Consider the following 14,395-nt stretch of genomic DNA (forward strand, 5'->3'; position numbering starts at 1 on the left):
CTGTTGTCTTTCGTTCAACATTCAGATTAAGGAGCCCCACAATGTTACGCCGCTAAACATATAAAGCCGTAAGTCGTAACACACCTTTACTATCTACGACACCTTACGTCTCTCTGTATCGATGTCCGTTTTTGGTTTTCATATTTATTAGGAGTACTACATTTACCGCTTTTTGGAAGGTGCTGCTGCTGATTCAGTAATAAATACGCAAATTTGTCGAAGTTTTCAAAATATTATTAAATTCATTTAAAAAGGAAATGTGCATGAGAAGTTTGAAGAATTTCTGTGCACCGACAATATGAAGAAATAAATAAAAAACGGGACCGTCGGAAGCCGGGAGTCGGGAAGACTAGATTTACCGTTTGTTACGCACGTATGCACGTTTGTTAAATTTTTTCGCTTGTCGCGTTTTTATGTACGTTTGTACTGTAAAGATGATTGTTGGTTTTGCATTCATATATGTTTGTTACGTACGTGGTCGTTGGTAAAATGCTTTAATGTATATTTGTTCTTCAAAAACGTCTGTTGATTATGCATTGTATCATTTGTTAAGTTTTTATGGTTATTGAAATTAAAATAATTGATTGTTTTCTTATTATGGTAATTTTTGCCCTTTCCGCTGCCCATAGACGTCTGTAAGAGTAAATAATAGCACAGTCCGCGTAATTTTTGAACGGCCCTCGTACATTAATGACATACTCATCTTTTTCCATGTTTCTCAAGTTCTCTCGTCCTCTGTTACAAAAAAGTAACATAATTTAAAAAAAACCCTTCCATTGTGAAGTCTTGGGGCTATCAACATTGAAAACGCCACGGTCATACAGTTTTTTCATGTCTCCGTCACAAGAAAACCTTAAGTTTGGATATCAAACAGGAAAAATTCGAAGTTAAGAAGGAAAATTCAAATGTTATTCGAAAATCAAGAAAAAAGATACCCGTTGATCATTTAGCATAATTGAGAGCTGTCGCATTAACGAAAACGCTGTGTCAGGGTCAATAACTCTTTATCTGTGGATGCAGTACATATGCACTTATTCTCGTTAAACAAAGAACACGACAAAGATGGTATTTTTTGCTAAAGCGCTATATTACAATAGGTGTGATATTAATATAATTCTGTGTGTAATTCGTGTCAAGAACTTGATTTCTCGTTGCGGAGGATTGAATATTTGGAGAGTTCCGTAAAAGCATTTCGTAGTTTTGGATACGCACTGTAATTTATGTGAAAGACTTTTATTTCACTTGCAGAAATTAAGCCTTTGTTTTGCCCATTTCATTCTGTAATTCAGATTCAATATACATGTAATTTAAAATGATGAAACCGCCTTGGTGTTCAATAATTTATTTACACGGCGCAGTTTTTGCTGGCTCCGCCCATCGGTGTATCTCCAGTTATTGTACACTTTACTTCAACGGAAAAACACCGCAGCCATGATACAATGAGTAAATACTGTTTAAAATTTTTCCACAAAAAGTTACTATGTTTACTATTTATTTTAACCATTTCCATCTGTTATCCAGATGTCCAGTGTTTTACAGAAAATGCACAAACCGATAGCACTGGTTCTCTGCCCTTGATTTCAGTCGCAGCCGATAGGAATTACAGGTTTTTTTTAGAGCGCTTGCGCTAGTTAACCAATGCAAACTACAAGTACAGCTAGACGGCTATTGGGAATACACGTTCATATCAGTGACATGCGGATTTTCCTAGTTTCGTTTTTTAATTACTTGGTAAAACGCTAGGTACCGTTAAATTGTTTTTCTTTGCAGACGGCTGTCATGGTATTTTGTCTTACACGAAGTATGTACATGTCTGTGACACTTTTCTGGATAGCTGTATTTTTACGTGTCCTTCCTTACGATTTTGTAAGTACTTATTGCTTTGTGTTTCTATCGATTTCTCGAACATTTGGGTTACCAAGTACACGTACACAGATTATTCAAGTGGGTACGACTTTTTTTAAATTACATTGGAGCAGATAAACTGGGCGGTTATCTGATCTTGATTTATTTCAAACTTAATTCAAGCATTGTAGTATTAAGATAAGAATTCAAATTTTTGAGAATTCATGAGATACTTGAATTACATAGCTTCATGCCTTCATATTTAGCATGAAGCGCTAACACGCTTTATAAACCGTCGTAGTTTATCTTCTCATGAATTTCTCAAATGTCAAATTATTATCTACAGGAAACTAGCTATACGTGTACCTTTGCCCATATCACTACAGATCTTAGCCTAAAAATATTAATATTACACAATTGATCCACTACTGAATACAATAAGTTAATTATCCTTCCTAAGGAATGTCAACCGAGTCTGAAAGAGGGGAATTTTGTAAAGTGAGGGTTGCAATGATGACTTATAGAAAGGTTTGGCAAACTAAGTTTTTATTACAAGAACGTGTAGCAGGATAAATCCGGGGATATATATCAAGATAACTCTTTCAATTAAATCATCAATTTTGATTTGGATAAAATTCCACCATTTTCTACGTGCATGTAGAACGTAAATGTAGATCACCGAATACCATAATTTCAAACTTTAAAGATTTTATTTTAATGCACTTCTAGGTAATATATGCTCAGACGTATAGGTCCGATATTGTGTTGAGTCTTCAGAAAAAGCTTATCTATCTACGTTTTGGTCACTGACTCTAGACTTTGGGTTTTTGTTTCTTATGTATCGCTTACGTTCCCGTCATCTGTGTGTTCACCTAACCATATCTAATATATTTAAAGTCTAAACTAAGTAAACGATACAGGGATTTAGTTATGATATAATTGTTGAGATATATTCAACTAGTCTTCTAGTGTAATTTCGCGCTTTCATAACAAATTGCCGAACAAAGGACACATCTCTTCTCCAGCTTGCTTTCGCTGTGCTACAAAACAAGCGTCCTATTAAAGAAACACCGACATCTTACGAACGAAAGTAACCATAAAAGGTGATCAGTCAATGCATTCACAGTTGCATTATCTAATTTTTTCAATTTCATTATGATTTCTTTCGATGAAATCCCAAAAAGATACCTTAAACCTACTTCTTGTCGCAGTCGCTACCGTAACAATACAATACATAACAATGGATATTTAAATTTGCAAAGGGGTTCCGAAAAGGGAAATGAAAGAAAAAATAAACAATGTCTTATTTTGAGGCACAGGGTCAAAGATTCCGGCTAACGGAAAAGAAAGCGAATGAGAGGTACGACATAAGCATAAAAATGGCCTTTCTGCTCATGCTACTGGCTAAAGTTATATTAGTTTTTTTTTAAATTCTGTTACATGTATAAAAAAGAGGGGATTTATTAATATTACGGATGTAATTATTTTCAAAGTGAATTTTATGTTTATGGTTTTCATTGAAAACCATTGTAAATGTGTACTAAAGTAATTTAAGAAAGAAGACATAAAAGTAAATTATCTCTGAACCCGGGATGTATTGTTTGGGAGGGGGGTTGTCCTCGCATTTATGATATAGCTGTATAATACATGTACATGTTTCTAAATCCAGGTTTAATATTTTGCAGAATATAGTATTTAGAAAAAAGTTTTTTCAAATGTTGCTATTACGAAGAGTTATAACCTCTGATAATACATGTATCTGTATAGAAGATTTATTTAATAGCCATTACTGAAGTGAAATTAATGAGAATGTTTCTGCAACTGAAACTCGTACGTGTACATTAAATTCTAAATGTTTAGTTTTTACAAATTGAAATGCAATGCCAATTAGCTGAACAGATATTGATCGAAGTTATCCTTGTACATATAAATGCAGCGTCGATGTGTAAAGTCTAATTGTCCCCCGCTTGAAAAGTGGGGGATATTAATTTTTTGGGTTTGTCCGTCCGTCCGTCTGTCCGTCCGTCCGTCCGTCCGTCTTTCTGTCTGTCTGTAACGCTTTCGTTTCCACACGATATCTCGAGAACCCTTTGAGCTTTTGTAATGAAATTTAGCATAGCAACTCCCTGTGGACTAAAGAAGACCCCTATTGATTTTGAGGTCAAAAGGTCAAAGGTCAAGGTCATAAATAAGCAAATTCTGTCTGTTAAAACACTTTCGTTTCCACACGATATCTCTAGAACCATTTGAGCTATTGCAATGAAATTTTATATAACAACTCCCTGTGGCCTAATGAAGACCCCTATTGATTTTGAGGTCAAAAGGTCAAAGTTCAAGGTCGTAAATTTATACATTCTGTCTGTGTGTAATACTATTATTTCCGGGCGATATTTCAAGAAGATTTTGAGCTTATGTAATGTAATTTTATATCAAAACTCCCTAGGACGTCTCTCGCCCCTCTCAAAGTGCCCCACCCCGTTTGTTTTATTAGTATTTATAGTATTACATGTCGCTATTTTTAGAGCAGGGGCATGAGGAGAGTTATTGCGTATAAAACAGGTTCTCGGCGGACTTTATGTTCTTATTACATCTATTAGAATTGTTTAATAAAGGCTAAATAAATCAAACACCATGGATTGTGTAAAATTTTGAGAATACCGAACATGAAAACATGAATATATGTGACTTCACTTCTGCATATACTTCGTACCATGTGAAGCGATTCCGTGGTCTAGTGGTTATGTCTCTCGCTTCAAGTGTGAGAGGTCCCGGGATCGAATCTCGGTCGAACCTTTCTTTTTTTTTTTTTTAAACTACAGTGGACCCCCATTTATCCGGACAGTTTGGTTCCCAGTCAATTTGTCCGGATATGTGAAGCATCCGGATATCTGAATCAGCAATTAAACAAGACAAAATAACATTTAAAAATTTTGTTCCGATGAAAAATCGTCCGGATACTGAAGCATCCGGATATCTGGCGTCCGGATATCTGAGGGTCCACTGTAAATGATAGTATTCAGCATGTGAAATGAAAAATTTATGAGGTTATAAAAGCATCATTACAGTGTGATAAAAATTCTATATAAAAAAATCTTCTATACACATAATGAAGAATAAGCAATCAAATCTTTATATGCATATTGACATACATGTATTTTATTTGCTTCAGTATACATGTATACATTTAATAATTCTACAAATTCAGTCAGGGGGAGCCGACTTTTTCCCTAAGCGGGGGACACGAATTCTCTGAATTAGCTTGTTTTATGTGTTTTATCAGTCAAATTGGGCTTGAAAAGCGGGAGGGTATAAAGTTATCGGTATGTCCGTCCGTCCATCCGCGTCTGTCTGTACGTCTGCCGATCTCTTATCCTCAACTCCTCTTATACTACTAGGTGAAAGTAAATAAAACTTTCCCAGAATCTTTATTAACATATTGCCATTGGAAATAAAATGCATACAGCATGCGGATGATAGTACTTTTCCAGTCAAAGATGAAGAATCTCTTAAACACGTAATTAAAATCATTGAAGATTTCGGGTCGATATCAGGTACAAAGTTGAATCTATCAAAAACAGAATGTATTCTATTGGGAGAACTTAAACAGGACATTGAAGGGGAGACATCTCTACATGGTGTCAGAATTAACTCTAAAACAATAAAATGCCTCGGCATATACATCGGGCATGACGAAGCAGAAAGAAATGAGAAAAACTGGCTATGCAAATTAAGAGAATTTGAAAAAATACTTGACTCTTGGCGAAGCAGAAAATTAACTATTTTTGGAAAATGTCAGATTATAAATTCTCTATTAATCTCAAAAATATTATACACTGCTTCAATATTAGAGAACCCAGAGCAATCTTTCATCAAAAGTCTAAACAAAATAATATTCTCCTTCATTTGGGGTAACCGTGAAAGAATTAAACGCGAAACCTTAATAAGAAGCATAAACGAAGGCAGAATCGGTATCACTGACTTTGAGTCTAAAGTCAAAGCTATTAAAGCCTCATGGGTTACAAAGATTACGAAAGATAAAAGCAGTCTACTCTCTCTCGTAAATGCTGTTTTGTACAAAAATAATATAGATTTTGCGTTTTTAACAAATTCAAGCGTAACAAATTACAATGATCTCATACTAAACTCCCTTCCTGAGTTTTATAAAGAGGTTGTCTTGGCTTTTAATGAATGTAAGGATAATACTCTTATAAATCTTGCCAATCAGAATATTTGGCTTAATAAAAACATTTGCTTTAAAGGTAAACCACTATTCTTTCCGAATTGGACCAAAGGGGTCTTTTGTTAGTAAAAGACCTTTTTAATGACAATGGTTTCAAAACTGTAAATGAAATTAAAGAAAAATTAGCATCCACTAATAATTTCCTTTGCGAATATTTAATGGTAAAGACCGCCTTAAAGAAACACTATTCATGCATAAACATGCAAACTATAAACTTTGTAAACATAAACGCTAATCAACAATTCTATTTTGACGGAAAATTTGAAGATATTTCTAATAAAAAATCTTGTTTTTTCTACAACATTTTAATAAAAAAGAAATCACACAAGCCAATCATGGAAAATATCTGGTGTAGAGAATTCCAAATAGATAAGAGTCATTTCGATACTATATATGAAAATAAAGTTCGCTCATTATTTGATAAATCTGTATCAGAATTTAGTTATAAGCTACTACATATCTGTTGAATACAAATCTATCCGTTAGTAAGTGGGATAAAAACAACAGTGGCAACTGTGATTTGTGCGATACACAAGAAAATATCAAACATTTGATTTTCGAATGTGACTTGATAAAGCCAATCTGGAGTAAAATTTCTCAATTAATAAAGATAGATATAACATGGAAAATGATTGTTATAGGCTTTATTATTTTCAACAACAAATACACTTTTAATTTAGATAATACATTGTCATTTTTGGCGTGTAAGATTTACAAATATAAAATGAAATGTAGAATTGTTAAAGACCAGGGGCCCGTTTCACAAAACTATCGTAAGATTTGTCCTAAGATAGATCTTACGATCATCTTAAGATCTGACTTATGACAATCATAAGATTTGCCACTGCTGTTTCACAAAACTATCTTAATTATAAGAAATCTTAAGACAAATCTTAAGACGAATTTCATTCTCCATTTCCACAGGGATTTTTTGGTAAAAATATGTTTGCACAAAGTTTAGTTGCCTTTCCTTAATTTTGCAGATATACTCTCGAAAAAAAAAACCAAAAACATTTTATTGCAGCAACTTTAATGTAATTAAGGTGTGTTTTATTTGTGTATGTTGGAGGTTGGGTCATAAAATTAAATTTGAATTAATTTCATCACCATAAAAAATAGAATAGAATTTTTATAAATGTCGATCTTCTTGCTCAGAAAATAGTAGTTCCTGGCGACATTTATGAGATGCTTTTTTTTTTTATTAAAGCTACTAGAGTATCTTAACCTTTGCAATTACTGAATGATTATAGCAATGAATCCTTTTAAAACACCAAATCGTGTTCAAAGTTCGTTCATAAAATTCGATGAAGGTGTCTTTAAAACGCTTCAACTACTGCAGCAAAATAACAGCTAACAGATGAATATAAAAGATGAATAGATGAAAGAAACGAAAAAACAATTTCCAATCAAAGTTTTATTGTTTCAGTACTATTAAGAAAGAATGCAGAAAGCATGTACATAAGCACCAAATGATACAGCATGATTTATTATTTCATCTAATTTTGTACCACTTAATGTTCTTTTCACTTAATAACTTCTTTTAAAAAAGAAAAAATCACCAAGAAATGAAAAAAGTAAAATGTCTAAAAAATGCAGTGTAGCTACATATAAGTTTTTTTTTAAAAAAACTTTCATGGACTTATCTAACTCTAAAAATGCATATACTTCGTATTTCTGTTTATTAAAAGATATTAATGTAACCTACCAATAAATAAACTATATGTATCTCGAACACAGGATCTGGAATTACTTTAGCCATTTTGAATAAAGTTATACGATATATGAATTTTACATACATGTACATACATGGCCTTAAGAAGCATTTGGTGGGTGCAGTTTCAGTTGGGAGGGGACACAAGCAAAGAAAAAATGCATTGAAATGAATAAAGTGTAAAACATAAAGTATAGGTACTTTTAGGTTTTCTATCGTTTATTTACTAGCAAATTATTTTTTGCCAGGGGTGCAATGTTCCGTTTGGCCTAATATAGTCCAAAGGATTGTTCTATCATTAAAAGCCGTTTATATTTAAATATCCTTCGGTTTTTGGCTAAAATATATACTGCCACCAGTTTCACTTTAGACTTAAGACATGTATCTAGTTGTCTTAAGATTTTGAAAGATCTTACGATTGTCATAAGATATGACAGTTTTGTGAAACAGCTATGGTACAATCTTAAGATAATTTTTGGTCTTAAGACAGATCTTAGTCATAAGACAGCTTTGTGAAACTGGCCCCAGGTTACATATGAAGGAGTGTGTCGCTTTTAAAAAACGCGCTGATGCAATTGTGTTTTACTATTAAAAAGACAAAATGTATAAATTCAGATTTTAAAATTCTTGAACTGTTGTCACAAAACTTATAATAATATGTATATTAAATGTATCATTTATATATGTACTAGAGGGTGAGCTGGCCCTCTGCATGTACATCCATGTGGCAGGACAAAACGGACTGCGAAGGTGAACTGTAAAAGCAAGTCCTGCCGCATGATATTACTGTCAACTTTTCTGTTTGTAAAATTTATGTATATTCTACTATAACCTTATACTGGTTTTATAAACATGATGTCACTGCTGCATATTTTTGAAGCAGCTAATTATCGTCTATTGAATTTTATAATCATGATGTCATTGATACCAACTATATTTATAATAGTTACTTTCTACTAAAATCATACACTATGTGTATTTATGTATATAATGGAATTTATGTGATCTAAATACGTAATATTGCATATTTTTATTAATTAGCAATTTGTTTGAATTTATGGGTCCCGAAGGGTTTTTCCGGGTTTTATACCTAAGCGTCCTCTAGTAACGGCTATTAGCCTTATCCTTATCAGAATAACATTTCGGCTCCAAAATGTGGTTTACAAATTTTACTTAGGTGTGAGTATTTATATTGTGTCACTCATGCAGAGTAGGGTTTTGATTCAAAGATATTGATTTATTGTTCGTTTGCAGATTTGTGTAGAACAGTGAAATATCAATTTCTATCTGAATATCTCAGCGAGAAGGTTCTGTATAGAGGATATTCGGGTTGCATTACATTGATATGGTAGGCTCGCAGAAGTTGATAAAATTAAACCCGATTTAGTATGTATATACAATAAGGTTCTAATGATTTGTGCAGTCTAAGTTATACGACTGGGTTGAGAATGTTTTACTCGCTGAGAAAAATTCGGGGTCATTTGGTGCACAGTGTAATGTCAGCATACCAAATTCTTCATAGTAAACCACCAAGTAAACCTGACAGGTTCTTTATAGAATATGAATCGTGCAATGTTAAGGTGTTGTTGGTATTAACAGGCTTTTTAATGCTAAATCAGGCAGAGAATTTGGTTATCATGGTTAGGATGTACGATTTTTTATTTTTCATTACTAAAGACTTGGGTCATCAGAAAATGAGAATAAAGTAAACTGTTAAAATGGTGTGCACCAAAAATGAGCACATGGTTACACAAACTATTAGAATAGCAACAGGATGTCAGTTGTTTCAGCACTTTAAAGCTTGTAGGCAGATTGCATAACTTCAATACTTATATTTATAACAATTTAGTGTAATATGGTCAAGTTTTGGCAGGTTACAAGTGCATATAACGTTTTTGGCCTGTGGATTGTCAGGATAATATAAGAATTTAGCACTGCAAATGCATGTAGCTAGAGTAAATCACCTTTGTTGTTCATCATGTAGCTATGACAGTCAGTCGCTTATTTTGATTTCATTATTTGCCATTGGGTTGGTTGCATAATTACACAGATAAAGCATATTAAGGTATTCATATTGTATATTTTATGCTTTGCTTGGGTTTTATTTTTGGAACTTGGAAATGCCAATAGTGATTTATTAGCCACATCAGGCTCATTATACTACTAATAATGATAATAATAAAAGATGTTGGTTAATTAATCTTAGAAATCCTCTATGGTTTTATATGCTTGTATACAGTGTATATATATCCTGTATGGTTTGGTTACCAAGGTAGTCCATATGTAGTTGAACAATTTTTTGCTATATATATCCTATATGGTTGGATATGCTTGTGCACGGTATGTATATGTATAGATATTTCTGTATGGTTTTGTAACCAATTTGTCCTATATGGTTGGACAATTAATTTTAGCTATCCTATATGGTTGGATATGCTTGTATACAGTGTATATATATTGAATGGCTTGGTTACCATATTGTCCTATATGGTTGGACACAGTATATTTATATCCTGTATGGTTGTAATTAATTTGACATATCCTGTATGGTTGGATATGCGTGTATACAGTATATATATATCCTGTATGGTTTGGTAACCAAGATGTCCTATATGGTTGGACACATTATTTTTAGCTATCCTATATGGCTGGATATGCTTGTACAGCAATATATATCCTGTATGGTTTGGTAACCAACTTGTCCTATATGGTTGGACAATTAATTTTAGCTATCCTATATGGTTGGATATGCTTGTATACAGTGTATATATATTGAATGGTTTGGTTACCATATTGTCCTATATAGTTGGACGCAGTATATTTATATCCTGTATGGTTATGTTATAATTAATTTGACATATCCTGTGTGGTTGGATATGCGTGTATACAGTATATATATATCCTGTATGGTTTGGTAACCAAGATGTCCTATATGGTTGGACAACTATTTTTAGCTATCCTATATGGTTGGATATGCTTGTACTTCAATATATATCCTGTATGGTTTGGTTACCAATTTGTCCTATATGGTTGGACAATTATTTGCCATATCCTATATGGTTGGACATGCTTGTATATGGTAAATATATATACATATACATATCTGGTACAGTTTGGTAACCTGTTTGTCCTGTATAGTTGGACAATTAATTTGAGATATCCTATATGGTTGAATATGCTCATATAAAGGTATTTATATGTTAATCGTGTGATTGGGTAACCAAGTTTTGTTTTACATGGTTGGACAATTTATTTTGCATAAACTATATGGATGAATAGGTTTAGATACAGAATTTTATATCCTTTATGCTTTGGTAACTGAGTTTATCCTGTATGGTTGGATAATTTATTTGACATATCCTTTCTGTTTGGATATGCTTGTATAGAGAATGTATGTATATATAATTATATGTTAAGGATTAATCTTGTATGGTTGGTATCTAGTATGATTTTAAATATGTTTACAAATATCTTTATCGTCTATTGTAAGATAACCAGATTTGTCCTGTATGGTTTACACTCTGCTTGACATGTCCTGCTTGGTTGGACATGCTTATGCTCTACATATCCTCAGGTGTATGTTTGCCTTATGTGGATAACCAGGTTTGTCTTGTGGTAGTTAGACAATTTGTTTTACATATCCCTTATGGTTGGATATGCTTATAACTATATCTTATAGGTTGGGATAGCTTAGTTTTGTCCTGTATGTTTAGGCAATTCATTTGACATATCCTGTATGGTTTGATATACATAGCTAGCTTAGCCCTGTCAGGTTAGGCAGATATATTGCTTGTGTACGAGTACAATAATTTGCTGTCCACTGATTGTTTTGTACATTTATTAATCCTTCATGGATGGTTAGGTTAGAACATAGTGACTTGTATAGTTGTAATAGGAAGTACCTCTCTGTTTAAGAGTGTGGATATATAGCTATAGGTACATATATATATATATATATATATATTTATATATATATTAAATATATACACACAATGATAATAACTATATTGAATGAATCGAGAGCTTGTAGCATATATTTTTGTAAAAGCTTCTAATCATTAACCAACATTGCATTTTCAATTGTAAATTTCATTACGGTGGACTTGTTTATGATTTAACACAAAGAAATTGGCAGGGTTTATTAAAAAAAAAAAAACAACAAACAAACAAAACAAAAAAAAAAAAACAAAAACAAAAAAAAAAAAAAAAAAAAAAAAAAACAAAAAACAAAAAAAAAAAACAAAAAAACAAAAACAAAACAAACAAAAACCTGGGACTAAAACTGGTATCATTTAATATTTCTTCTTCAGGGATCAATTTTTATTTTAGCACTGTTTCCATAAATGCTTTAACAAAAGACTTGGGAAGAGCAATATATTGACCTTGGAGCACCACCTTTTGTCAGTCTTGTGCCTACCACCAAAATAATTGGTATACATTGATTTTAACTCTAACATTTCAGTAGTACCCAGAAATACAGATCAAACAATCAATACTATACATATGTATTTCAGTGGAAAACAGCAATCTTTGCATTTAATTTCTGTCTATACTAGAAAATTCCCAAATGAACACAGTTTTGTGTAAATCATGTAGAGACAAGTCATGATTTGGCATCATCTCGAAGTAAACCTTGACAAACTGTTGATAAACAAATTAGGATATATAGACAAGTTTAAGGGTATGTTTTCGGAAAGGGTTAGTGTGTAGATCTAGAGAGGAAACTACAGGTCTTTCCATCTCCCCCTTCTGATCAAGGTTTAGACTAAGGCTTTCAAAAAAAAAAGAAAGAAGCTTGAAAACTGCAAATTCCAATGCATTTGCTTAGAGTGTGGGAACAATTTGCAAAGCCCAGATAATTGACATTATTCCTTAAGTAATGTAGTTATGTTTTGTTTTTTTTTTTTTTTTAACCCCTATTATCCCAAATGTCCTTAAATATTTATTCCTAAGCAATTATGTCATTATTAATGACATTCGGTTTCAGAATTAAGCATGGATTTGATTTACAACTTCAGGGTACAAGATCTTTCATACCATCTGAATATCTCAGCATGGTGTGTATACCCAGTCACAATGAGTATCATGAACTACTGGGCTTTCACTGGGAAAGTCTCATATTATATGATAAGGTTTTCACTTGGGTTGTCTAGTTCTTTTGCTAACTTTTGAAGATATTTCTGTGGTCTTATAATGGATTGGTAAAGTCAATGGACATTTTCTCTGAATTACTTGTGTCGGATAAAAAGACTTCATGGGCATCTACAAAGCTAGTATTTCTTAAATTGAATTTGACAAGTGGTAATGGAAAATCCAATATGTTGCTACCTGAGAAATTGGAGAAAAAAATAAAGCTACATTTGCAAAGAAATTTAAACAAACAGTTTGTATCTTAATACGGTGGTTATTTGAACATATACCATGTATAAAGGTTACATCAAAACACATGCATTCTCCATAGCTGATTCTTGGGTAATGGTTATTGTTTGTTAAAAAAAAAAATATATAGAAAATTATATGGATCTTGCAAAAAAAAAAAAAAATGCAATATTACCCTCATGAATTATTCCCAATTGTTTTGGCTGTTGAATTATGGGATTTTTTTGAAGAATTCATTTGTCATATTCCAATCTGATAATACAGCTATTTATTGCATATTGTAAACTTAACAAACACCAGAAAATTCATTTTTTTTTATTTTTTTTAAAAGAAGATTATTGTTGGTTCTTTACAATATTTTGGGTAAAGTGTGCTTGTGGATATTTAAGATTACAAATCTATATTTTTCAGCTCTCCAAACTCAGCAGCTCCTGTATTTTTTTTAGATTCCACTTTAGCTTTTATTGCAAAGTAAGTGTACGGGCATGCTCTAAATTGTTTTAAGGGTTTCATTCAGGGTGATCAATAGACCAAGTGCATTAAAGTGGTCTCCTTGGGACAGGTTTATATGTCTTATGTCTTACCTGTACCTATTAAGTTTAGGAAAATCAGCTAGCTCTATATCACTTGGCAGCATGGATATACTCTTTTTAAATGCGAAACACCCCCGATTTCTTGAATCGTTTGTTAATCAGTAAAATGTTAAGTGGAGCAAAAAAGTTTGCTAGGTCAGCTGATGCGTGCAGCCTATTACTTTTAATATTCAAATTAAAAAAAAAAGAAAATAGTGGCAATACCATAGATAGCCAATTCTTAGTAACGGACATGTTGCTACAGGGTTATGTTCCTTTTTGTAATTTATCTTTGCTGAGAGGAAGGGAAATCGCGGTTCATTCAGACTCAAACCCATAATTTCTGCTTCGATGAAATATACCTTTTCAGGCACGACAACAAGGGAGTTTAAAGGAGTCTTACAATAAATCAACTTTCAATACAATTTAGGTAAAATAAAAGTCTATCTAGAAATAAAATCCCAACCCAATTGCAGTAGGCGAAATTAGCTGCAAAGGACCCCTTTTTGCTACAGCAACACCCTGGCACATTTTTTAGTGTTTTTAAGACTCACAAAATGAGACATGGGATGGTTGCAACTGGTGTCATTCCGGAGAACATTAAGGTCTCTATTTTCCCGCCTATTAGCACATATATGTTTTCATTTA

General features: G+C 32.6%; 1 protein-coding gene across 1 annotated transcript in view; it reads left to right on the forward strand.

The window, feature by feature from the left end:
* The first annotated feature begins 1,667 nt into the window (after positions 1–1,667).
* LOC134240827 (uncharacterized) overlaps positions 1,668–14,395 on the forward strand; it is a 41,377-nt gene continuing 28,649 nt past the window's right edge. The window contains exon 1 of the mRNA XM_062722901.1: positions 1,668–1,866. Within this exon, the coding sequence (XP_062578885.1) occupies positions 1,780–1,866 (87 nt within the window). The 5' untranslated portion in view covers positions 1,668–1,779. The remainder of the gene's footprint in view (positions 1,867–14,395) is intronic.

The sequence above is a fragment of the Saccostrea cucullata genome, unplaced genomic scaffold (assembly GCF_032062105.1).
Source record: "Saccostrea cucullata isolate Sc308-1 unplaced genomic scaffold, CSIRO_AGI_Scuc_v1 ctg3374, whole genome shotgun sequence".
Classification (NCBI taxonomy): domain Eukaryota; kingdom Metazoa; phylum Mollusca; class Bivalvia; order Ostreida; family Ostreidae; genus Saccostrea; species Saccostrea cuccullata.